Source organism: Filicampus tigris, chromosome 13 (genome assembly GCF_054856515.1).
Source record: "Filicampus tigris isolate MCC_2025a chromosome 13, RoL_Ftig_1.0, whole genome shotgun sequence".
In the NCBI taxonomy this organism is placed as follows: Eukaryota; Metazoa; Chordata; class Actinopteri; order Syngnathiformes; family Syngnathidae; genus Filicampus; species Filicampus tigris.
The window spans coordinates 15,844,133-15,869,934 of NC_141229.1; the positions used below are offsets into that span (position 1 = coordinate 15,844,133).

The following is a 25,802-nucleotide window of genomic DNA, read 5'->3' on the forward strand; positions in this document are numbered from 1 at the left end:
AGACTTGCGTGGAAAAAAACCCTTGGTTGTTTATGGTTATAATTTGCAATGTCCAAAAGCATGTTTCTGATTTTACATTTTGTTGAAAAAAAAAAAAAAGACAATGTCATCAATTAAAAATGACACAACTAACCTTTCCTCTAGAATACACACATTGAATACCTAAATGACTGTCTACCATAAATGGCGGCAAACCACTCCTTCACTGCTTGGTTCCGTACACCACTACCAAGGTTAATCCTGTTTGTCAAAGCGCTTGCAGTAAAAGGAGCTCTTGTCGTGAAGAGACACAGTTTAGAAACAAGGTGGAGTGTGCCTCTAGGTCCTTGACCCCCCACTCCTCTCTCAGCCCCACATCTGCCCATTAACCTGGGCCAATCAGCTTGACCTTGAAGAGAAGAGGAACTCACAAGTAGCTCGCAGTACCATTGACTTTAGCAGTCAAATAATTGGTCTCCGAAGAGGAAGTGGTTGGGGTGCTCAGGAGTGATGGGCTGCCAGGTGAAAAGCAAGGCAAAACCGGAAACATGGCATTATTTAGTTGTTGAAAAGCATTGTGCACCCTACCTCACTTTAGCGCTCATGTGTCTTTATTATTCAGAGATACAAATACTGCCCATCCCTTTGGATGTACTGTATGCAGTATACAAGTATAAGGTCTCCTTTGTAGTCAGCAAACAAGCACAATACAAACCATCTTGGTGTTGACTAAAAAAATGACTTAATGTCAATAAAATGAGTACTAAAGAAGGTATGAAAACAAATTAGTGAACAATTAACAAAATGAAGTGAGTACACCATGAGGGGCGGAAATGGCTGAAAAATGACATGTGAAAATGCATTGTGAAAGGGTTTGGTGAAGCACAATGAGTGAAAATGATATTGTGGAGGAAAAGAAAACATGGAGGAACAGGCAAGAAAAGAAGCAAGGCAGAGCAGGTGTTGATTGGAGGGAGGCCAGGTGGTGAGTGCCAGCAGTACCTGTTGTCACAGCGAGGACTGAAGGTGTGAAGCTCGTCTCAGCAAAGGCCCTCCGAGGTGTGAGGTGATTACACAGAAAACGGGGAGGAACACAGAGACATTTGGACAGAGAAACAATGGGGGAGAGAAAAAGGATGCGGCTATAATAATGGCAATGTTGGAAGGACCAACAGATTGAGTTGGATAACGTGAGAGCCTGGATGACAGAAACGCCCAATGGGAAGGTCGAACCGGGTTTGTGTGCACCGCACTTCCCTTTCTACTGTCAAAAGCAGCCACTCAAACCTTGGTGTCTCATTAAACAGCTTTTGCTGTAGCAGCATCTCTAGGACAGAAAATGCAATATGATTACCAAAGGTGTTTGTGCCCATTTTCTGGATGTACATAGACATCTTTAGACCTGCTTTAGAGAAAAATCTGCTTTCTGGGAGTTTTAACCAAGTTGCCTAATTAGGAGCAGGTCCAGGAAACTGGAGCTAAGGAGTCGGGTCAAATCGTGAGCCTGGGTTAATTACACCTCTTGAGGGGTGAGCTTTACCCGGCAAGAGCTTCTAAGCTCCAACCTCCACACCTCTGTATCGTCCATCTGGCATTCAGACAGAGAGATGGGGAGTTATGGCTGTGACATCACTCCTAACCTGTGACATCATCACTGCCCATCAGTTATTTCACAAAGCCTTGCCACAGCTGCAGACAAACACGGATGTCTGCGAGCTGGCATGGACATGTTATTTATGAGCTGGCTGGAGGAAGTGGTCACCGCTTTTCTCAAACACACCAGGTCTCTGACAATCCACCATTCCTCTGGGGAACACTAAAAATCGATTACTGCTCCACAACAAATCACAAGACTGACAACAAAGTTATGTGTTGACCCTTGATGGCTGATTGCTGGAGTCCCAAGTTGAGAAAAAGTAAGAATTACACCTCTGATAAAAAGACAAGGTCAAGCGTCGCTGGGGGCATCGATATTGGTTTAATACAATCTAACTGAGCTCAACATGACAGCCATCAAAGCCTAGTGAGCGTGTGTATTTACATGAGCTGTGTCTGTAATCCATCTCCTTTTCAAAAGACCCTGTCTCCATTGATGAGTATTAACACAACGGCCTTAGATGTGCAATACAATGGATGGACATGATTAATCAAACACAGACCCATTATAGCCCAACAGCCACACAGACCTCCAACGTGCTTTAACAGAAAGTCATAATAAGATGAGCTACAAAAGACAGGGATGAAGATTAACAGATACAGTTCTGCGACTGGCTGGGTGAGAGTTCTCTATGAAGGTGTCTTTTGTCAGTGATGATGACCAGAGGGACTCTAAAGACTGGATACATTATTAGGTCAGAACAAAGATTGTCATCAAAGCTATCAGAGGTGAATATACAACATTTTCTTTAGAATCGGTACAGGGCTGCACAGCATTTATCTGATCTCAATTTGAACTTTTAATAAAATGCCAAAGACCAAACAGTGGAGAGCAAGTTGGTCCTTGACCTTGATTTGAAATGTTCCTGATTACTTAGATGTATTTCCACTGCTTTTTCCTCCAACATCGCATTGTGCTGGAAAGATGGACAGCTTTAGACTCACCTTACCTCTGTGCTAGTTCCGAAAGTGAAAAGGCCAATTAAAGGTTTCTTCAGTGTATCACTTGGAAAGGCACAACAGATTTCAAATAATTGTTTTCAATAGCTTGTTGATATTTGGCTGCTCTGTCAGTGATACTCAAAAGTGTGGTACCTGTAGTCCCCGGCCTCCCATTAGAGCAGGAATGGGCAACTTTAAAGCCCGTACCCCAATGTTCGGCGACCTTTTGTGAGCGTTGCCGAAGGTAGCAAATTTTGAGTTCTTGCCAGGGTTTGTCCAGCTTAAATGCTGGAGAAGTCACCATTTTTCATCAGCGCTACTGGGTGGCCGCTTAGGACCGCACGCTTCCTGACCAGATGTATGACAAAAATGCCATTTTTTTAATAAGAAAAAAAATGTCATTGTTTTTGTCCTTGTCCTTGCATATGTCTGTTTTTTTTGTTTTTTTTTGTTGGATTACACATTTGAAGATACATTCTGAAAACACATAGAAAGACTGATAACAATTAGGACACAACTATGGAGAAATCACAATTTTTTGTTGTTGTTATAAAAGCCAATTCAGTTTCCTTGAATTTTTGGGTGTGGCAGGGGGAGTCGCCTCCTCCCTCCGCGCACGTCACACAGAGAAAGGTGGAAGAGTGATGGGGGGGATGGGGTTAGGCTAGACAGCCAGTGTGTGGTCTATGGCTTTGGGCTGGTGTGACCGCTTTAGAGCACCTCGTTGTTAGCCATGAGTGTGTGCACACCACGCAGAGAAAGGCGGAAAGCGGGAGGGGACAGCCACAGTGTGGACAGGGGCTTCACGCTGGTGTGTCTGCTGTAGAGCCCCGCGATGACCAAGAGGCATATATTCCAGCCAGAGGCTTTAAGTGGATATGTTTTCACGACTCAAACATGCACAGTCAACACCTGTACACTCGCAGTTCGGCACCCAAGGATGGTGACCTTTTAAATGGCATCATTTGACCTAAAAACTTGACTTAAAAGTGCAAATGCAATATTATTCTTTTATTTTTTGGCAATTTGCCGTCTTTTTCGAAACATAAGGCACACATAAAATCCTTAATTTTCTCGAAAATCGACAATGCACCTTGTAATCCGGTGCGCCTTATGTATTTATGTAGGCTCTTCAGTTCCTCATCTTTAATTCAAATTCCTTTCTATTTACTTTCACACTAATCGCAAGCAGGCGTACATGTTTTCGTTATAACAGAACTAGAACTACTTCCTGCTTCCATGTCTAAGAATCATGAGAAATGTAGTCCTACTAGCCTGATGCTGCGGTCAGACCGAACGCGAGCGGAGCGTTTCTGGCAGTGTGCTTCCAATGTTACAATATGAGACAATCTCACTGCGGTTTGTGCGACCATGAGGTAATCGACACAGCCAGCTTCCTATAACTGCCAGGACCAAGCAAAGAAGCAGTCTTGGATAATGGCGAGCGTTGCCGGAGGTGGCCGTATCTGGTGAGTTTATGTACTGACTTGTTTACAGCTTTCGAACTGTCAACCAATATAGCATTTCACAGCCAAAGTAATAACACAACCACCAGTGACCAGACTGACGAAGGATGTTCAAACTTTTTTCCTACTGTCGGAGGAGCCCCTCCTCTTCTCCGCTCGAAGCAACCAACGTGTGCATGGTGAACAAAAGCACGTAGGACCCGGTCTGAAACTAGCATAACAGCTCTAAATTTGTCAAATAAACATACGGTACAATTAGAGAAAACTAATCTGCTCCCAAATGCAGTGGGAAAAAAAGTTCCATAACTTGACATTTCACGATCCTTTCATAATCTATTTGACACTTTGACAAGTCACTTCAATTTCACAAGCAGCATAGAAACTAAAGGCCATGCCAAATGGCTGATTTAACCCTGCAATACCACTGTTCAGACAAAAATTGATAAAATATTCTGACAAAAAAGAACAACGGCTTCTGCAATTTTAATGACGCTTGTGGCATGTGCGAATGAGTAACTAATGTGTTAACAGCAGACATACAGAATCAATCTGCCTTCAAATCAATACATACTGCACATCTTTTTCCTTCATTGCCTCTTACGATGAAAGGATCATCAGGCCAATTAGGCTTTTTCGCCTTACACGAAATGCCAAACATTTAGTGGGAATGCTAATGATTAGTGCTAGGTTACGTATGATCACAGCTGTGAATGCATATTAATTTCTGGGGCATACGGGTGCTTTAATTTGTGCTCATACTTGCTTTTAGGAAATATTTCAATCAAAGCCATTACAAAAAAAACTGCACTCATTCAAAATTACACTTGTGGCAGAGGACAATCAAACGGTTTATTTAATGATACTTTGATTGAAGATTTCCTTGTGTACATGACTGTCATTATGACACAAATAGTTTGATGAATTGAATACTCCAACTTGCCCATAGGTATCAATATGAGTGCGATTGATTGTTTATATGTGCCCTGCTGTTGACTGGTATGAATCATATATACAGGGAGTCCTCACTTTACTAACGAGTTCCGTTCCTACACTGGCTATGTAACACACATTTCCGAGTATGTCGGATTTCACCGTTAAAGTTGAAATTTAGGTCAAAATCCTCTGCATAAAAAAAACGACAATACATTAAAATAAAAAGCACAAGATGCTGTACTTAGCATTACTAGTGAGAAGTAGATGGAGAATGACAAGAGGAGAGCGAAAAAGGAAAATATACTGCCGGCGCGCGGACACGATCGAGGCAGTCTGCGCATGCTCATCCGCAAGGACTGCTGGTCCTTGTAGAACAGGAAGTGCTTGTATGCGGAAGTGCGTTGTTTGGCGCGAAGCCCATCGCAAATACACAAGCAGAGGTAAACAAGCTCAGAGACGCAGCATAAAAACACACTTTTGGAGCGAGGAGGAAACCGGCTGCTTCATTGATGTGGTGAATGACATGAATATCAAGTGTTTTACTGACAGTTTAAAGTAGCAAGTGGAAATGCCGTCTATTTGAGTCATGACGCCGTGTGTCGCCGTACACAGTGCGTTATTCAAATGCCGGAGCAACTCTGTCCGCTCAATCATGTAAAAGGGATATTCAGAATGTTTCATAAATCGGAATTTGGACTATAACCCGAATATTGACTGCATGTAAATGTAGTCACTATGGTGCTGGGGACAAAATGGAGAATGAGGCACGGGCGTCGTAAAATCGAAACGTTCGAAACGGCGTAATTCGAGGACTGCCTGTATATATTCTTTTATACAGTATATATTCCTCCTTTGTTGACTGCAAAATAATATCTCTTTTTAAAACCACAACACACACATACAGCATGTGGTTGTAGAATTATTCTTTTGGGTAAATGAAGGCTTCCGTGTCAGAAATTGCATCAGAGCCTTTCTGCTCCTATCATAATGGAAAAGAAGATTTGGTGCTGGTTGCTAAGATCCCAACAGGAAGTAGCCTGGTGCCTTATTGCATTGGCTTGAATGTGAAGTAGCATCTCGGTAATATGTATGTGTCACCGTTTCAATTAAATACCCTGGCTTTGCTTGGATAAGGGGACGGAGTAAGAGGAGTTGAGCTGCAGCCAAGAAAAAAGTATGGATTCAACAGATTCTCATGGCAAGGCAGCACCTGGGGAAGTTTATGCTCGTCCGTGAGCGACAGCTCAACGTAGACTGCTTGAAGGTGTACTTCAGGCTGAACGTCATGTCTCAGCATTTGGTACAGTGAGAGACAGCATAAATTAATGATTCCTCCATTTAGTGTTCACTCTCCAACTCCACCACAATTGCTCGCTGTTTACTCTTTGATCAATCTGCCACAATCTCTTGTATTGGAGGCGCCACAATGTCGTCACAAACGCTGCTCGGAATTTAAAATTTTTTCAGTTTGGGTGCACCTGCCGCACCCGACTCGCACGCCGTGAGCCTCCATGTCACGGTGCAGCACACTGTCAGCACATACACAATGAACGAGTTGGTCGACAGTGCACGGCGCTGTGCTAAGTGCAGTGTCAAAGGGCCTTAAGAGAAATCTCCACACAAAACCTTGGGCAAGACAAGAAAATAGAGTTCTGTGTTGGCAACAGCTTTTCCTAATCCTCGCCCCTAGGCTATATTGTGTAGTCAAGCAGGCTATTACATGGCAACAATTAGGGGGGGCTGGAGCCCAACACCTGGTCGTCTCCTATTCTGGCCCTTCAGTGGCAGCTGACTGTACAGTCTCACAGCCAGGTGGCCCTCCTTCAATGACATTAGCTAGTCACTCCAGGGTTAATCAGGAGCCTGCTATCATCCAGTGGGCACAGATACAGTCCTATTCAGAATAGGGCTTTTATTGGGAAGCGGAATGATGTCGACCATCCTATTATAAAACAACAACAACAACAACAACAATAACAACAACAAAAACAATAACAGCTCAGCTGAAGATCCCTGAGAGAGAGAGAGCCCAGGGACTCAAAATGACCTCGGGGGAGGGGATTCGGGCCCCTTGAAATCGTGGAATAAGTTAGTGCACTGCCTTGATTGGCTCAAGCGAAGATTGCGGCACGTCAACTGTGCATCCTGCAGATTACAATGGACCTTTTCATGGGATGACAAAAACAGATGGAGAAGCGGGAAGTGCTATACATCCACACAGACGGGTGATGATGCAGGGGGAGGGAGAGTGGATCTTGTCAAAGTCGGCAAATACAAAAACAAGTGGGTGTAGCTTGAGCGTCCATGCTATATCAGCGCACACAAAGGCCAATTCCAAAGACCCCTCGTTTGGAGATCTGAGGGTAAGTAAGGCCCATTTGAATAAGAAAAAGCCATACATTTGTACCCAAATCAGCTAGTATCATTAATAGTAATTAGACGCTATACATAACTAATGAAGAGGTGTATACTACATTAGGCAAAAGTACCAATAGCAGTTAAACATACAACGATGAATAAATATACATCTAAAGCACAAAGTAAGCTCTGAAGAATGAATAAATGCAGCCAAACATAACTTTCTTGCTTAAAAGAGATTTGCATCACTTTCACTATATAATAACCTCAATATGAGTGTTGTTGTGCTTGCTTCTACAGGTCACAAAATGTTCTGCTGCAGTGATGAGACCACAAGATTTGCTCAATATGTCTCAGTACCGCTCCTTCAGCTGCCACTTGAAAATGAAATAGCCTATGAGTATTAACACATCAAAGGTAGATTTATGTCTGAAGAGGCTGGCAATGCACAGCAATGCATACTTAAAGGTTTTGTTTTTTGTTATTGCTTTGTGTGCCATGTATTGTCTGCCAATACAGAAAATTCCATTTTGTGCAGAGATGCAAATGCTACAAGGCACGAGGACACTCTGTACACGAGAACAATTGCCCGAGGCCAGCCAGGGAGCAGACACTGCCTTTGAACCTTTTGAACAGGCATTAATGTGCAACTTATAAATAATCAACTAATTCCTCCTTTAAAAAACAACCAATTAAGTCTGTGATATTAAAAAGCAACGCAGCCTTGGTTGAAGTGAAGAGCAATCTCATCACCTGACAAAATGGACAAAGAAGCCCACTAATGTCACAAGGTGACCTACTTTAGCGTTCCAAAATCCCAAGGCCACATCAGACCAAAAGATTCCAGTGCAGAATGATGAGTGACATTTCAGTGACATTTCCCAGCAGCGTTTGACGTGGCGCTGTCTCAAGACCGCGTCGGAAATATCTATGGATATGCTTGAATGTGAAACCAACGTTGGCGATGCGGGTTCTTTCAGGGGATGGCCTCAGCTCAGCGGCTGGTGATGAGGAGGCTGGACTCTGAGAGATTGAATGGTAATCACTGGAGCACAGATAATGGATGATTGAAGGCTCTTTCTATGCCGCTGTTGGATTTCAATATCAGAGAGGCCCTAGAATTGGGATTCTTATCATGGGCGGTGCGTCAAACAAAGGGGAGCTGAGTGTGAAATATGGGGTCCAACTCAGGCACACGACCATGGCGATTAGCACAAGGATAAAAAAGGCAGCCCAAACAAAAGGGGGCAGCTTTAGCTGGACAAAAGGCTGTCCGCTGCCTTGTAACAAGAGACACCGAAGGGAAAAGGGAAATAAAGGGCGGGAGTGTGTACTTTGGTGGTAAAACAGGGACAAGACAAGAGTTTGCTGAGATGGCTGGAAGTGTGGATGAATAGTGTGAGAGCCAAATGTTTCAAAAGTCTTCCAGACTCCCTGCTTCTGAAGACGAATAAAGGACCAGCGGGAATGAAATGCAATACACCCCAACTCAAAGCCATTCATAGCCATCCAAATAAACACACAGGACTATGCACGTGCCCACGCATGCACACACACACACACACACACACACACACACACACACACACACACACACACACACACACAAACATGAACCTATACACTGGCGCAAGGGGCTTGTCTCTTCTGAATCCATCACACACAAAAAACTACAAGATGATTCGCTTTCATCCCTGAATTCCATGTGCTACTGCTTGCCAGCAAAGCTCATTAACCCTCACTTCAAGAACCTGAGACAAAAAAGAGGAAAATAAAACGTAACTAATCAATGAGACTGCACCCACTAAGGAGTGTGTGTGTGTGTGTGTGAGTGGAGGGGTGGGGTGGGGGGAGGATGGGTGGGTGGGGGAACCTGAGAGGGTTAACAGCTTTTGCTTTAGTGTAGCGGTGGCTGCTACAGGGCGGAGAAAGAAAGTTCATTAATTAAACAGGGCTAGGGGAACAGATGGAATGGCTAGCTGGGTTATGGCTACTAGAATCACTTAAAGCGAACAAACATGTCCTAGCATCCGTGCTCCGAGTACCATAACACCATGAGTACAGTATGGGGTTAGCCTATACATGATGACATACTGTATTTTGGCATACCATCAGTACAGTAGTTATCAACAGAAACATGTAATAATTGCATTACTTATGATATTTAAAATGAATGATATTCAAGGGAAGTATCATTTAAATTAGGAGCCAAATTAAACGCTCTGGAACTTGTTCTGTCCAATTTAAGAAGAGGATAGTTGGAAGGTTTACTCCCTTTTGAAATTAAATTTCTAAATGTAAAAATGTGCTGAAGATACACAGTGTATAAAAATTTTTCACCCAATAAGTGTAAATAGCTTAAAAGGTTCAGCTCAATGGCTTTTACACAATTAACACAAGAGTTGGTTAATTTGAACTCATTTGCATAAACTGAAAATCAGATTACAATTGCCTTATTGGAAATTTCTATTGCAAAATATCATTCCTTGGTACTTAGGACTGTGTGCTAATCTGTAAATATTTAACAAGATTGGTCAGAAAACATTTGCTACCATTGACCAAAACATTGCAGGCGGTTACTACCACTACTGCCACTAACTTATTGACCATTTATCCGATCATGTCATACTTTGAAGATACTTTCAGAACACGTCACATGCATTCCGAAACACATTTTGAGCCAAACCCGTAGAAAACACCCCTCACCATTTGTGATGACCGTGCAAATTTTCCACTCAAGTCCGGCCTCTCACAATAGCTTCTGGACCATAGACAGCTAGATGGCAGATAAAATTTTAAAAAAGAAAAAAAAATTGCTATACACCGTGTTCCCTCCAAATTAGCCACCAGTTATGACTAGCCATTACTAAATAAAAACACCGTTTTTTTTTGTTGCAGGTAAACATAGAATTACTTCTGAAGATTCAGATGACAATTTCACTGGGGTTCACTAATGCAATGTATCATTGCTCGCATCAGAGATAAGATTGAAGAAGATAGAAGGCTTCTGGAAGGCTTCAAACATCCACCAGACTCACAAGAGAACTATTGGTGGAAATGCTCCTTGAGTCTCCAATGAAATATATACTGTATGACAATCGTGTCATCAGGTAGCAATTCCTAAATCAAGCATCTATATCACAGCAATGGGTAGACTAGACTATTCGGACAAGACTAATTCTTTCTTTTATGTCATAAAATTATCTTAAACTTAATGCAATTGTTCTTTAAATCCAAACAAAATACGTCAGTATTGGTCAGTCAAAAAGTGAGCAATTTTTTGGGACACCCTTGTATATGCAAACCGGACAACCACGTCAGGCGAAATATGATGGCGTGTCCCTTGAAAAATATATATTATACATTTTAATCTGACAGACAACCTGATCTTAAGTTTGTGAGGGCACAGAGAATTGGATTCCACGCAAAACTGGCAACACGCTCATTGTCACTTTACAGCGGACAAACAGACAGATGCCAGACATGAATGACTAACAGATGGACACAGGGGGCGGGGCAAGGAGGAGGTTCAAGTTTAAAAATATACAGGGCATCATATTTAGGGTTCCATTTGTTATACGCAGATTTCTTATTTTAAATTTACAGTCCAAGGTGATTTTCATGTACAGTACGTTAAGCCAGCAAACCAACAACGTTCACAACAGTTTGACACCAGCCGTGTGTGTGCGCTAACACAAACAGGGCTGTGTGTACCTGCTGTTGGTCTGGCTCCATGCCTGCTTTACCTGTGTTTAAAGGAGGTGGGTGCATGAACCTCAAGATGAGCTGGGCTTGGCCCCCGGGCTTTCAGGGTGTAAGACCTATGCGGTAGACGTGTGTGTGCGTGTTTGTAGGAGGGGGGTTGCTTAGGAAAAAAAATGAGTAATGCTATGAGTCATTCTGCATTAGCAGCAGGGGAGAGAGACAGACAGAGGAGGGAGTGGATACAAGGGGGCGTGGGGAGAGAATACTTTTGCATGTTGTATGACGCTAGACGCCATATGCCATGCGAGCTGGGTTGCCTCCTGAGTCAGGGCTCTTGGTTTGACAGCAAAGCCCCCCCGCCCCCCAAAGAAAACACCCCTATCCCTCATCTCTTTACATTACCAAAGCTTGCCCATTTTCCACTATAAGCCGCCTCCTTCTTGGCCTACCGAGGCTCCAGCAATGGTTGAAGCAATTGTGTTGGCTGTGCATGGTTGCGCTGTGTATTTGTGCAAGTGCTTGGGGAAGAGGGTGGATTGGTCGGGTGGTACTCAGTGATCTGAACACATCGGACATTGTCATGAGTCCCGGCAGGAACAGCTGGTCAGCTGGAGAGAAGGGCGAGAGGGGGGAAGGGATAAAGAGGGGGAAAAACTGAGAGGCAGTGCGCTACACTGATAATGGGATTAGGTTAAAACATTCAGTGGGGGAAAACCGCCCGTCTAACCCGCACCCCCTCAAATGCACACACCTCTCAGTAGCTCCCCAAAAGCGGCATAAACTTTCAACCACTCTATCAACACCAAGGGCAGCCACTGTGACCAACCAAAGGAATGAAGCTCTCAGTGTAACATACTAATCTCATCAATTGCATAAGACTTATTTAATATTCGAATGTTTTCTACATTGGGAATATTTCTCACACATTTCAGGTCATCTGCCCTGCTTTTCAATAAACAGGAAGTTCACTTGTTATACACACATCAAATAAGAACATTGAGTGGGCCCGGCATGTAATGGACTAGCACTTGGCATCTCACTGTGCCCACTGGAGCACTGCATACTCCTCAGCGATATAAATTGCCTTGTATAAGCCATGAGACTGCATACAGTTATGGCACAACAGCTGGCAAATTAGACCGATCAACGGTGCTTAATAATTCATGTGAGACAACACTAACATGACAGATCCTATTCATGACACCCTATCAGGCATACAACCCACTTTCATCTGTGCTAGGTGAAGAATCTTGGCAGTAAACAAAAGAAAAAAGCTTGCAGTGGTCATAGATGCATCAGAGAGAGGGAGAATGGGACAAAGGCTATCTCTGAAGGAGTGTGAGAAGGTCATTCATTGTCAATGAAGTTGATTGTAATAATTATAATGATGTCTTGCGGGAGGCGGGGAGGGGTTGCATTAACAGCATCCTAAGGAGTGCATGAGGGAGGTCATATTGTCAAGACACATCTATTGATATAATTTACATCTTTTCAGAGTATTATGTGCACATGTGGGGCCTGCGAGGGATCAATGGCAGACTACGGCCGCTTTTTGGTTTCCACTGAAAAGACCCAACCGGCTCCTAATCTTGCAACAACACACGCGCACACATACTCGCAATGAGGGAGACGCACCAAAAAGCCTGGCTCGCATGACTGGCGAAGGGGCAGGAACAGATTATGGCTATTGATCGGTGCCTGGAGATGGTTCTGTGCCTGTGTGTGTCACATCAGAGGATGGGGGGGGGACAGTGTGCAAAGACTATTGATTCTGTCCAATAGCGAGGCTGTGTCTCTGAATCAAGGTCAGCTCTGTACTGTCTCACCTATTACAAACTTGCCGTCTCCACAACACACACATACATCAACGTTTTTTACCCTTAACAATATCACACTGAGTGATGGAGAGTGCTTGTCGAAGAAAGAAATGAATCTGAGCTGCTGGATGAAGACATTATTCTCCAGTGACACTGGTGACAGTATGTGGCGGCAGACATGGCAGCAAGGATGAGTTAAGGTGACGCAATCCAACGTGTCTTCTCTTTCAAGCTACCGCTTCATACATTTTTTGGCATGCCACTCCTTAAAAGAGCCTTCAAATGTGATTCACTCACACTTGATTGCTGGTCAAATGATGGAAATGTGGTCTAATAAAAGCAAACATCTTGCGGTCACAAGCATTCAAAAAGCAACTGCAAAGGATGGACGAGACGGACAATACACACAATTAAACCCAAAAGCCAGACCAGCTGCATTTCCATCAGTCATCTAAATAATAGATGATACATTACGAGTTGTCTGTGAGAGACTTGTTATATGATGTCAACATTGAGACAAATTTAAACAGACACTGAGCACTAGACAAAAAGTAGTTGAGATTCTACAAATCTCACAGAAGGCAATAGATGACAAAAGATATGAGGAGAAATTGAGTGCAGTGTGTGTCTGTGTGTGCAGTGGATGGTGGGTGTTGTTGCGGGGGTGGGGGGTGGGGGGGGGGGCGGGGGGGATCTGGGTTGAAAACCCTCACATGGCCTGTGTCTGTATTTTCGGAAAAATGTTGCCGGTGGTCATTTTCTATATCAAATCCTATTAGACTGAGAGATCCTGGAAGTGTTGCCGCAGACTGTTGGAGTCCTCTCCAGCCTTGATACGGGGCGAGAGAGGGGGGCCACAGCGTCATACTGGCCTTTTATCAAGACACACGGGGGTCATATAGCTTCTCTTTGAAGAAATGTTCAACTAATTACCTTGGAGAGTGGCCTCACAGCCAGAGAGCAGTCTGTGGCGTGTTAAAGCATTGTATCGGGGCAAACTAAGGATGAGGATTTTGCCGGAAAAGGCTTGGACCATTGTTCAAAAGTGAAAGATAAAAGAGTTGCATTTCCAAAGAAGATAGAAAAATGCACACTGGTGCAGGAAAGAGTCAAAAGCTGGTAAACTGAAACTGCAAATGAAAAGCTTACTATCTTATAAAAGCGCACCTGACACTAAAGGCTTGGTTTTGTGTGTGCCTATGCTGCACATTGACATCACCAAACCAAAGCAGTCATTCATTACTTCCCTTCTCCTCATACAAACAGCAGAAGGACAAGCAGATACTGGCAGTGTGCTGAGTGCGCCTGGCACGTTCATTCAGCACGTCTCTTGGACAGCGCCATGCCTGGCAGCCTATCAGCACCAGAACTCCAGAGGCTTATCCCCTCTCATACATCATGACGTCGTGCTGTGGGCTTTTCTGCTAAGGAATGCCAGGTAAGACTTTTGCGGCGCGGAAAGGCCGCGGTACTGCCCCGGCACTCCCCTGAGGCTTACGGAGGCAGACAGATTGCAGTGGACTCCTCCTCCTGGCGCGGAGAGACACACAGGGCTAATTCTCTTGGCGTCGGGTAACAGACATCTGTCACTCAGGACGCCCCCAGGAATACAAAGACATGACCAATGTGGGGACCGGAGGATGTGCAACAGCAGATACATACTTACACAGTCAACTGTGTAAGCCTCATATGGGATACTGTAAAATTGATCTCAACTTCGATGAACATTTACGAGACAGCACTATATTTTTATCATCCCTTTACCCAAAACTATATTGGGGGAGGTTTCTATAGCAACTGCCAGAGGGGCGACGAGGCTCTGGTGAGGCAGTGCTGTACATGATGTCTGAGAAGGAGCAGGGTGACATGAGAGATCAGGTTTCCCCCTCCAGGGGCCATCCCGACCCTTCTACCCCACCACCCCCTCCATTCTCCCTTCCCAATCCAGTGCTGCTGGCATTCACATGCTAATTTGTCTCCATTGGTGATTACATTGCCTTTAAACCAACTGACAAGTACAGCTGGAGTCAAGCTCTTAACGGCACACTGTTAGGAGGCATGGGTGGAAGGATGAGAGCGAGCTAGTCTGTGCGTGTGTGTGAATATTTGTTGATGTGGCTCTTATTTGGGCCCTCCTTGTGCTCCATAAAATGGTAGTAATAGATGATGACACATCATCTGTGCTCCTATGACAAACAGGTCCATACAACCTCCCATGCTGCTCCAGGCTGTGCAACAGCCCTGGCTTAATAGCTGTATGCAAATCAACCAGCCAATAAAGATCCATGTCGGCACTCAGCTGTGCATTGGCTGACGTGACAAGCAAGCCACATGTCTCAGTAAATTTACTCAAACAGGACGCTGGTGTCACTGAACATATAATCTCTTTGGTGTTTCATATCAAGCGGTCATAAAATCCATGAAAATCTACATTAAAAGGCTTAAATATTTGTACATACTTTGATAATTACAAAAATAAATTATGATAAAAACATTCAAACTTCTCATGCATGTGCCCTGCGACTGGCTGGCGACCAGTTCGGGGTGTAGTCTGCCTTCGCCCATTGACGGCTGGGATAGGCTCCAGCAACTCCCCGCGACCCTATATAGGATAAGCGGTTTGGAAGATGACATGACATGACATGACTTCTCATGCAACTATCACATTATTGTGATAGTGCAAAGTAAATCTTAAGGACTACGAAGAAAAGGATACAAACTCTGGTAGAGAGTCAGCCGGGATTTGACAGCTCTGCTGGCATTGATGCACGTGGCCCGCACTAGACTTGGCAGCAGCTTCCCATTGATGATGGCGCCATTAAAAAGAGGCCCAAAGAAGGGAACCTGAGAAAATGAATGAAGAAAAAAATTGTAACGTGCAGGCTAATCTAAACTTAATTGAATCAATCCCCTGAAGATCCAAAAATAAGGCTGATTAAAAATCACACTGACCGTTTTTCCATCTGTTTAAGGCGAGAGGGTTCAACACTTAACTGGATGTTACCCAACTACGCATGACAGCCGCACATATTGAATGAGAATCAACGCATGGTAAAATGAAATTAAAATGACAATCAATACCTAACAATGCCCCCATATTGAGCTAAACAACAAATACAAAGCGACAATAAGCATTTTAGCGGCTGTGTGCGAGTGTGTGGGCACACGCGTCTGTTCATGCGGGCCCTTAATCACTGAGGCCCAATGGTCATTGACCTGGAAGTTGACGGGAATGTCAAAGTCCCTTCTAAAGGTCCTGCTGTCTTCAACTTGGTGATTTAAGGAGCATAATAGCAAGTCAAATTATATAACAAAGGGATTTAAAGATGATTAACTCATTTGCCACAAAAATACTGTGACAGCTGAGTTGGTACCATAAAATTGAAGTTTTTATTTAAAAGTGCCTCTACTCTCTTGTAGTCCTTTATTGTGATAATGGATTTCTTTGACTGGTTTTAAATATTTATTTCAGTGTACTGAAAGAATTTAAAATAAATTCATTCAACCACACTTTAGAACATGTATGCGTGTTTTTTGTTACATTTAATTAAATGAGGCCGTCATTTCTTTTGCATTTGCATACACTCCCCTCCCAAAATATTGCAACAGTGAGTCGATTTCCTCTATTTTTTCATTTTTTTTTTGCTGTAGGTTAATAAATACATATGAACGTAGGGATAAAAATGTCAAACCATCAAAAACTTACTTCCAGGCTTTCACTACAGCTTCTTTTTCAGTTGTTGTGAGTTTGGGAGGGCTACTCTTTCAGTCTCCTCTTCAGCAGGTAAAATGTATTCTCTATATGGTTTAAGTTTGGAGAATGACTTGGCACACAACTACCCCTGTTTGAGGGACTATTTGTTTGTGTAGGTGATTACCGGTATTTTTTTCAATTGAGTTGTATAGGTAACAGGCCACATTGATGGTGGAAAATGTTTTGAAATGATTATTGTGTATCACATTTTATCACAAAAACCAGGCAAAAGGCTTTAAATTCACTGTTCAAGTTGTTAGAAGTTCCCGATGTATATAAAAATAGCAATTTTCGGAGACATACAACATATATCGCTGGCATTGGGCCGGAACCTCCAATGTCACACATTGGTAAATTTCAATTTTTTTCACAAAATATACTATTGGTTTACATAGATGGGCACTATGCCCATCTCTGTTGGTTTGTCCACATGCATGTGTGGGCCTTAATTTGACAATTTATTGACCAATCTGAAATGTTGAAAATGGCTTGCTCTTTGATGATACAATGTTAATGGTTGAACAAATAGTGTGTGTATTGTTTACAGAACAGTCAAAATGTTTCTCACCTGTGGTTTCTTCATGATTTGGATGAAATACATGTGGTTCTCCATTGGATAAATGACAATCAGCACGTCTCCAAAGTCTGTTGGAATGATGCCACGCCGATAATCCCTGGTGTGCTCTGACCACACTATGTGCACCTCGTCATTTCCAAGGTGACGAAGCTGCCAAACACAAAATCAGACTAATCAAGAGTCTGGCGAATGCATGTAATTTTCCTCCGATGATGATGAGAACAAAAATGTTGGAGGATTACAGAAAGATGTTGTTTATCCAATCAATGATATTGGCCATCCTCAGAAGTCACAAAAGTGGACAGAAATGTAGTGGTGAAGGTAGCCTATTGTTTATTTATGAGAGTGTAGTGATGTTTTATTTTGATGCTACATTAGTCTGTATCCAAGAGTTTTATATATCTGTGTACAGTACTGTATATATATATATATATATATATCATTTTTTGAGTTGAAAGCATTTCTATTATACTACAGAAAATAACAACTGCAGCAGGTGCAAGAGAAAGTACAGCGTTTATCATTAAATTACAAACTTTGAAAACAATAAATTAAATAGGGGTCTGGGCTCAGATTTGACCCTTTTAGAGTGTTTTCAACATGCAGTCAAATCAAAAAGCAAAAATGCACAAAATTGAGCATTTTAAAACCAATAATTCAAATCCAATTAACCTTCCCATCAGAGATTAAATTGCCTCCCATTTCCACTCTATTCACAAAAATAAATGAAAGCAGGCAGGACAAGAGTGTACACTTAAAGAACAGGAAATTGACTGACGCTGCTTTGAAATAGTAAACAGCTTCAACCAAAGTTGAATCAACACAGCTACATTATATTCTCTGACAAGTGGAGCTCACATATATAATTAGTTGATAGTCCCATAACTCTTCTGTTTATGGCAGAGGTGTCCAAACCTTGTGAAAAGAGGGCCAGATTTGGTGAGGTGAAAATGTGTCGGGGGCCGACCATTGAGCTTGCTTTAATTTTTTACGGTGTTCATTACCAGTCACCTTTTCATAGTTTGCCTGTTTCGTCTGGTAGGGACTCTTGATATTGAATTTCTTGAAAACAGCCACAGTCTCTTTGCTAACTTGACAGAGACAGTTGTTTTGTATTTAAGTGAAAAAACAAGCCAATTTCCACTTGACCTGGAAGCAACGGCCCTCTCAGTCAACATTCTTTTTCTTCGCTAGTCTCCATTTTAGAAATGCACAAGAAAAGGCCACACAAAGGTCAGGGAGCGAAGGGTTTACTCCGAGACGTGTGTTGGGAGAGGCAGAGCTCGCTCGAAGCACATTTCTGGAAACATCCGAGAGTGCGTCCACAGGCCTTCTGCCATCTTCTGGAAATATAAAATAGCTTTTTTTCTACTGTGGTCAACAGTACTGATGGGCCACACGATATTAATATTTTGCCAGAGGATGTGGGCCAATGGAAATATGAACATGGACCACATTTGGTCCCCGGGTCGGACTTTGCACATAGCTGGTTTATGGGGTATCATAGACACTGAAAATTGAGACTCTGTTCAGTTGAAAACATCTGCCAATGTACTGTGGGCTTAATGAGCCATTAGAAAACATGCCGTCGCCACCAAAAATGCAATTAGCGCATTCTATTATAAACCCTTAATTATGGTAATTCTATGATCTTAAACAAACGCACGGCATGCTGATTACTGTTCACCAGTTCAGACAGCCCATCCAAGGACTGGCAGGTATAAACCAAGTCAGTCACTGGGACAATTTCATGGAAATGTTGAATATGCATTTGGTGCTAACAATTAACACTAGGATGCTAATTTGGGTTAAAATATTAGCATTTGGATGAGCTGAATCACAAGTTTAATGAAGATGCTTATGCTCCAAACAGTCAGCTCTAGCATCTACTTAATAATGTCCAAATGTGTGACTTATTTATTCTTTTCCTTTATTTTTTTAAGGAATGTCAAGTCAAAGGCTGCTATCTAATTAGCTGAGTTTGACCTCCCACCCAGTTGATGGGCGTCAACACGATACAGCAGACCAGAGGACCTGAGAAGACTCGGGGCTACTCATAAAAACAACCTTCGGAGGCCCATTTAAGATGTGCCTTGGGGAGACTGAAAAAGCTCAGGCTATCTCCATCTTCTTCACACATACCTTCCTCACTCACCACACATACACGCACACGCGCGCATGCAGACGCACACGATCTGACCCCAACTCTGCAAGTTGCTTCGATAACCACATTACTGAGGCCAGCTGCTACTGCTGCAGCCCGCACTGCACAACAACACACAATTGGATTGCGGAATTTGTTCTTCCAACACCCCCCCGCCCCCACTCCTTTTTTTCTGTTTGATTTGACTGTTTGCTTTGACCTCCCTCATTCTTTTCTATCCACAGAACAACCCAAAGTATGGCTCTATGGCCACAAGCAGTAAAATGGGTGACTGCTGGACTAAAAGTGTTATTTTTAAATCGACATGGAAAACATCCCACCCAGACAGTGATGAAGCCCATTTCTCATTCTAATTCTTCATTCCATCTCCACTTCTCACTGGCCCCACACTCTTTGGAAACATCTGAGTGTGCACCAAGACAACCACTGTCTCTATAGCCTGTGGCTGGTGTGGAGGTTTGGGAAAGATGAGCATATGCAATTACAGTATAGCATTTCCCATTTAGAGAGGCAGTAAACTGCATTGTCATTTCCCTCTTTTGCCTTAAAGTGAAAATCACCTCAAACACATTTTTTTTCAAGAATATGTTCCCAGTAGGCCCACTAGTTGACACACAAAATTCGGATTAATATTGCGTTTGTTGAATATGAGTTAAGCAGCAAACTCCACCTGTTTTTAGCCATCTCAGGGGGCTGTCATTTTGTCACTTCTGTCGACTGAAAATGACATCACTGCTCAGGGGTCAGGTAACGAGCAATCACGGCTCAGCTTCAGAAAACAGGTCAGCCGTGACAGGTCGTTACCTGAGCCCTGAGCAGTTGAGATGGCTAAAAAGGGGTGAAATAACTCTTATTCCACAAACGCTATATTTATCAGAATGCCTTGTTTCAACTAGTGAGCTGGCATAGAACATATTCTTGAAAAAAATATATTTGGGTTGACTTCCACTTTAAAGTAGATGGTCAATATTTTTACACAATTATATTTTGCAGTCCATAAGCACAGTTTCAGTATGGGTGTGGAATTTGTAGGTGGTTACTGGTGACACGGGGTCTGTGGAGGATTGGAGTGACGTTGGGTATGGGGGAGGCCTGATTAATTTCCCTTCTCAGCATGGCTCCGTATGAGAAGATTGGCAGCATGGGCAGGGGCCTTTGCAGCTCATTTCTTCGTGCTAACTGTTACTTGTGTACTACAGTCTTGAATCCTACGGCAGAACCCAATTGATCGCTCCTGTGGAGGCAGCAGGAATTGGATAAAAGGATCCTGCCGGCATCCGTCCGGCGCCTGCTCTAGCAGGGAGAGATAATGGCTGAATCCAGGCCCTGGTCACAGCACACAGGGAGGGGGGGCAGGGAATAGCAGAATTGTAGCCATTACCACAGCGGCAAATGCACCCCTGTTCACTCGTGAGCCCGCTACTCTCTCCTCGTCATGTCTGCTTGCCAGGGCTACTAACCAATGGTCACACTCTGGAGTCACACCTCCTGATCACAGCTTAAGACTGAACTGAAAGATATATATGTAAATACAGTACGTCCCAAAAAAGAAAAAAAAGAAAAAAAAAGAATCTGGGAAAGCGGGACAGTGTAGCCATTTCACTGCATCAGATGTGCATAATGTTGTTTTCTCACACTCGGGGTTCCAAAAGTCAAATAACATGACATACTGTATACAGTGATCCCTTGCTGCTTCAACTTTCGTGCCCTAGGTGCATCGCGGATTTTTCAGAAGCATTCATAACAAATTAAAAATGAAACAACACAGCCATATCGGCAGCTAGATTGCAGAAATACGCATTGTTTCAAAGATATGAGTTGACTCGGAGACTTTGTACATACACGCAGGCACTCATAAAAGGCGGTGACTGGTTCCCAGCGAGAGCTTGACCAACGAGGGCACAAGTAGATTTACTTTTTCCACTGTGTACTATATGTGAGCTGACTGGGTGCGCATCATCGCAGCCTCTCGATTAGTCTCGTCCACTATTCAAATGTGCCGTTGATTTAGTCAGAGTCAAGCCGGATACTTTCTCCTCCGTATTTGTAATGATGTGTTTGCTCTAAAAAAATGTTTTGTAAAAATCGGATAGTACAGTACAACAGCTGCGTTTATATGTCGTGAACGCAGCGCGCTCCCGGCCGGCACGACTTAGACATCGCCAAATAAAGTGTGAAAGTGTTTGTTAGTTTTGTCTTAGGTTGTCTCAAAACATCTTACCTTAACTACAATCCTGCGTTGCATTTTATCCAAAGGACTTTATTGACGTTATTGTGCAAAGATAAAGTTAATGCATGATCCCCCTCCGGTGGCCTTGCTTCTTCTTCGTTTTTTAATGAAGTAGGTTGCAAGAAGAAGAAGAAGCGGCCATTTTTACTTTCACTTTTCACGACGACGACAAGCGTTTTAAAGTGCAGTATTGGATAAATTACATTATGGCATTCTAGTTAAGGTAAGTCAATTTTATGATAAAATGAAAACTTTTACCCTTGTGAGGATAAGCGGTATCGATAATGGATGGATGGATGGATGAAAACTTTTATGTAGTTTTAAGCGAACGTTCCGTCGTGACCGTCAGCTGCCGTGGTCGAAGCTGAATTCTTATCACAGGCTGCAGCTTGGTATTTATCATTCATTTTGCATTTTTAAAGTTAAATTGATTGTTTAACAAGTATTTAAAAGTGTGGGAACCATGTCGGGGGTTTGCAACAGCGCAACAGAGGTGCAAATCCCCCCTCCCAAATAAAACTGTACAATAAATATCATGGAAAATAATAATAATAATCATAATAATCATAATAATAATAAGTCTGACGCTACTTTGCGGTTTTTCACCTATTGCGCCGGGTTCTGTCCCCCCATTAATCGCGATGAATGAGGGATCACTGTACCTGGATTTGAACATGCAAATATGACTGAGAGTCATCATGATAGATGTGAGGCACCTTTTTGGTGAGGCAGTCATCAGAATCAGAAGGCATACGCGTTGACACATGGAAGATGGCTTCAACAGTGGAGGTAGCATAGTAGGGGGCTGTTAGTCCTGTGCTCCCATTCCTCTGGAGGCCGCCCATAAAGCCGCAGTGTGTGGCCAGATCCACCTGAGGAACATATATTTTCTATTTAACATGATGCACGACCACAGAGGTGGTGTAGCTCTGTTACAAATATGAATGCATTTGTATTAAGTGTTAAGACTTTTACAAAGCACCTCCCATCCGAGTCCAGAAACAAAGTCTTCATAAGCCTGGCTGCCGGCACTGTTTGACAGGATGGAGCACTTGTCTTCTTGCCCTTCGCCAATGTAGAACACAGCGATCTTGTGCGTCTCCCGACTCCAGAACGACAAATAAAGGAGTTATCATTAGAAGAGTAACAAAGCACAACCATTATACACATTAAAAGTGACAATGAGGACCAAATGTGCTCTGTGTTCATTTATTGTTCACAAGTTATTTATGCAATGATACCAAAACACTTGTTTACTTTATTTTTCAAAGCTAATGGAAGGGGCTGTTGCAAGTTAGAAAAAAATGGTGTGAGAAAAAAGATGCCAACACAATTTTGCTGTTTTGAACAACTGTATTTACCTCTACCCAGTTGCTCATGTAGCCAAATGATTACAGTACAGCAATATCACTGACCAATGTGGTTTTCTAAGGAGGAAATGAGGGAAAGTAAGTTACAGAAATGAAAGCAAATAATTACCATTGACGAGAATCCAAATTCTTTAGTTCTCTTAAGAGTTTGGAGTTCTTCTTCAGCAAATGGAAACTTTTCCTAGTTGGCCAAAAATAGTTCAAATAAGTTACCTTAAATGCAGTACCCCCAATTCTCACAAATAATGAACAGTGTTGAAATGGGTCTCATTTAAGCACACTGTCAACACAAGTCTTCAAATTTCTGGTTTGCTTATAAAGGGGGAGTTAGAAATGCTCCCCCGCAAAAAAATCACTTTGTCAAATTTGTTGAAAACCGGGCATTACGTCTTGACTGTAGTATATGATATATATGATCTGTGGACCCCCCCCACACACACACAACCCCCCAACAGATTCTGGCCCTTTTGCCTCTCATTTAATATACAAGAAATCACCTTTCCTAAGGAAAAACAACCAACCAGAGACAATGGCGTGACATATGACGTGTCATTCATGTGTCTCGCACTTGCAGGCACCACCGCGCTTTGCCTAGGAAAGCACCCTATTCATAACAACATGTTAATATAACACTAACTGTTATCAGTTTGAAGATTTTTTTTTGCAAGGTGGTTTCTTGCACATCAAATTAGAGGCACAAGACAGGGATAGAGACAGCTGACCTTTTCATAGATCATATTAACTATGTACTACTGACAAGTCATAACAACTGTTTTATAAGGCTGCACGTATAGCGATATCGATATTGCGATATTTAACATTTGAAATTTTATTATCTACTGAAAGAAGATTTTTTTTTCATGCAGAAAAATAAGCAAGCTCAATGTGTTCTTAGCTCATTAATTGTAATTCCCCTATGTAATGTTCAACTACTGGGTAGCGATGCACATTTAATTTTGCATCTGACTGGTCAAATTCAGATAAAAGTATACAATTCCACATGAAAATTATTGCATATCTTTGCGATATGCATGTTGCATCGGCCATTTTGGCGATATCGTTATTTTATCGATATATTGTGCAGCCATTTTTTATCAAATATGCCAAAAAGGTTTTTTTGGGGGATTGCAAACTCCCCCTTTTTTGGATTAATGTAAGAGGCCACAGGTGCAAACAGCAATCTCCCACAAGCTGTGTGCATGTTATGCCATCACTATTAAGAGGTGCAAGTTTTTAATTTGCGGGTGGCACTATAAAGATGTGGCAGTACAAGGAAGACGTTTGTGTAAACAGCTGGGCACATTTACCCGGTGGAGGGAAGATTAAAGCACTCTGGTGCTTTTAAAATTGCTCTCTTAAGAGTCACAAGTCAACGGCTGAATTACTAGCAGGATATTAGGAAGATGTCAAATGCAAATATGATATGGGTGGCCTAATACTTCAGTTGAGTGTTTTTATTTTTAAGATGTAGAAGTGACAATTTGTAAGAAGTAGTTGAACGAGTAAAACTCTCACCTCTACTTCTTATGTTCATGTAACGCTCAAGAGAGTAACTGTGACAGTGAGAATGTAGCATACCTTCGCTCCCAGGAGTTCATGCCAAGGTCATTGAGCAGTAGGCGACAATAATAAAAAGGTGCCTTGGGTTCCTGGTGGGACGGTTCCCTCTGGCAGGAGGCCCGAAAGCTCACATCAGCATCCCACTTTCGCACCTGCTCCTCCTCCTGCTGAGTCTGACGAAGAATGGCACTGAGGATGGCACTTTCTTGCTCCCGGTTCATGCCCAAGGGCGATGGGGCCGGCTGATTTAGCTGCAGTTGAGATTTGGGGAGGCATTCTGGGCTGCTGAGGCCGAGATCCTCCAAAAGTTTGTTGAGATAATCTACTTCCTCCACATCGCAGGAGTCAGGGAGGGGATCAGAGACAGAGAAATGACACTTGGACGATCCTCTTGTTGGAGAACTGGACAGAGGTTTGCTGTGTGCCGCAGCAGCGGTGGTTACAAGCGTGTGATCGACTGACTTAAAAACGCCGATATCCTCGCATTCTTCCTGGTTGGTTGAGAAGAGGATTGTCCCATCCCACGAATATTTACCTGAAATGTCACGGACAATGATGCGCACCTGTGAGGACGGGTGGGCGGGTTGTCCCACAGAGGGGGTCTCCGCGGGGATCTGCAGGTAGGACACCAGTGTGGTGTCATTGAAAACAAAGAGCTGAAGATTGGGGCTTTTGAAGACCTCGGAGGACAGCTCGGACGACTCCACGTACGGGTTGTCATGGTTTTCGCTCACTAGGCTGTGGAGGAGGGCTGGGCCTCCGTTTAATGGATGATGGCCCAAATGATTCACCAGGTGTGTCATGACCATCCTTGCTGTCAGGGGAATCAGCTCCATGCTCCGACGCCGCTTTTCTGGCAAAGGAGTGAGGACAATAGGATGGATATACAACACATGGACCTGAGATACTTACAAAAATACCTATGGGGAATGCAATCATTTAACATACACTTTTGAAAAGCCTAACATTTGTGTGTAGACATGCTATCATCTCGGTTACCTCTTCTAACACACAGCAAAATCTCAATGATGTTTACTAATAAAAGTTCCTTATTTCATTCTCACAACAGCTTCCCCAACACGACTAAGTAGGTAGCATCTAATCATATGAGACAACTTTGAAAAGCCCATTGAGTCGTCTCATAATGGACAAGTGTTTAGACTGGCCGCGCGCTAATGAGAACCTCCATCTTCACAGGCTACTGAATGGGACCCGACTCAGTGAATTGCATTTGTGTAAATGCATGGGTTTTTACGCTCAAGTGAAAAGCATGCTGGGCTTCATTATGCGG

At 43.0% G+C, this 25,802-nt stretch overlaps 1 protein-coding gene across 7 annotated transcripts in view; it reads right to left on the reverse strand.

Annotated features, from left to right (window-relative positions):
• ralgapa2 (Ral GTPase activating protein catalytic subunit alpha 2) overlaps nucleotides 1-25,802 on the reverse strand; it is a 118,136-nt gene that overhangs the window by 23,404 nt on the left and 68,930 nt on the right. For all 7 annotated transcript variants that reach the window (XR_015089285.1, XM_086049395.1, XM_086049394.1 and 4 more), the window contains 6 exons: nucleotides 24,530-25,364; nucleotides 23,061-23,132; nucleotides 22,564-22,687; nucleotides 22,298-22,453; nucleotides 17,179-17,337; nucleotides 15,573-15,700 (listed from right to left, as the gene is read on the reverse strand). Coding sequence is in view for 6 of the 7 variants with exons in the window: in XM_086049395.1 (XP_085905521.1) it covers nucleotides 15,573-15,700; nucleotides 17,179-17,337; nucleotides 22,298-22,453; nucleotides 22,564-22,687; nucleotides 23,061-23,132; nucleotides 24,530-25,364 (1,474 nt within the window). In the remaining variant the exon portion in view is untranslated. The remainder of the gene's footprint in view (nucleotides 1-15,572; nucleotides 15,701-17,178; nucleotides 17,338-22,297; nucleotides 22,454-22,563; nucleotides 22,688-23,060; nucleotides 23,133-24,529; nucleotides 25,365-25,802) is intronic.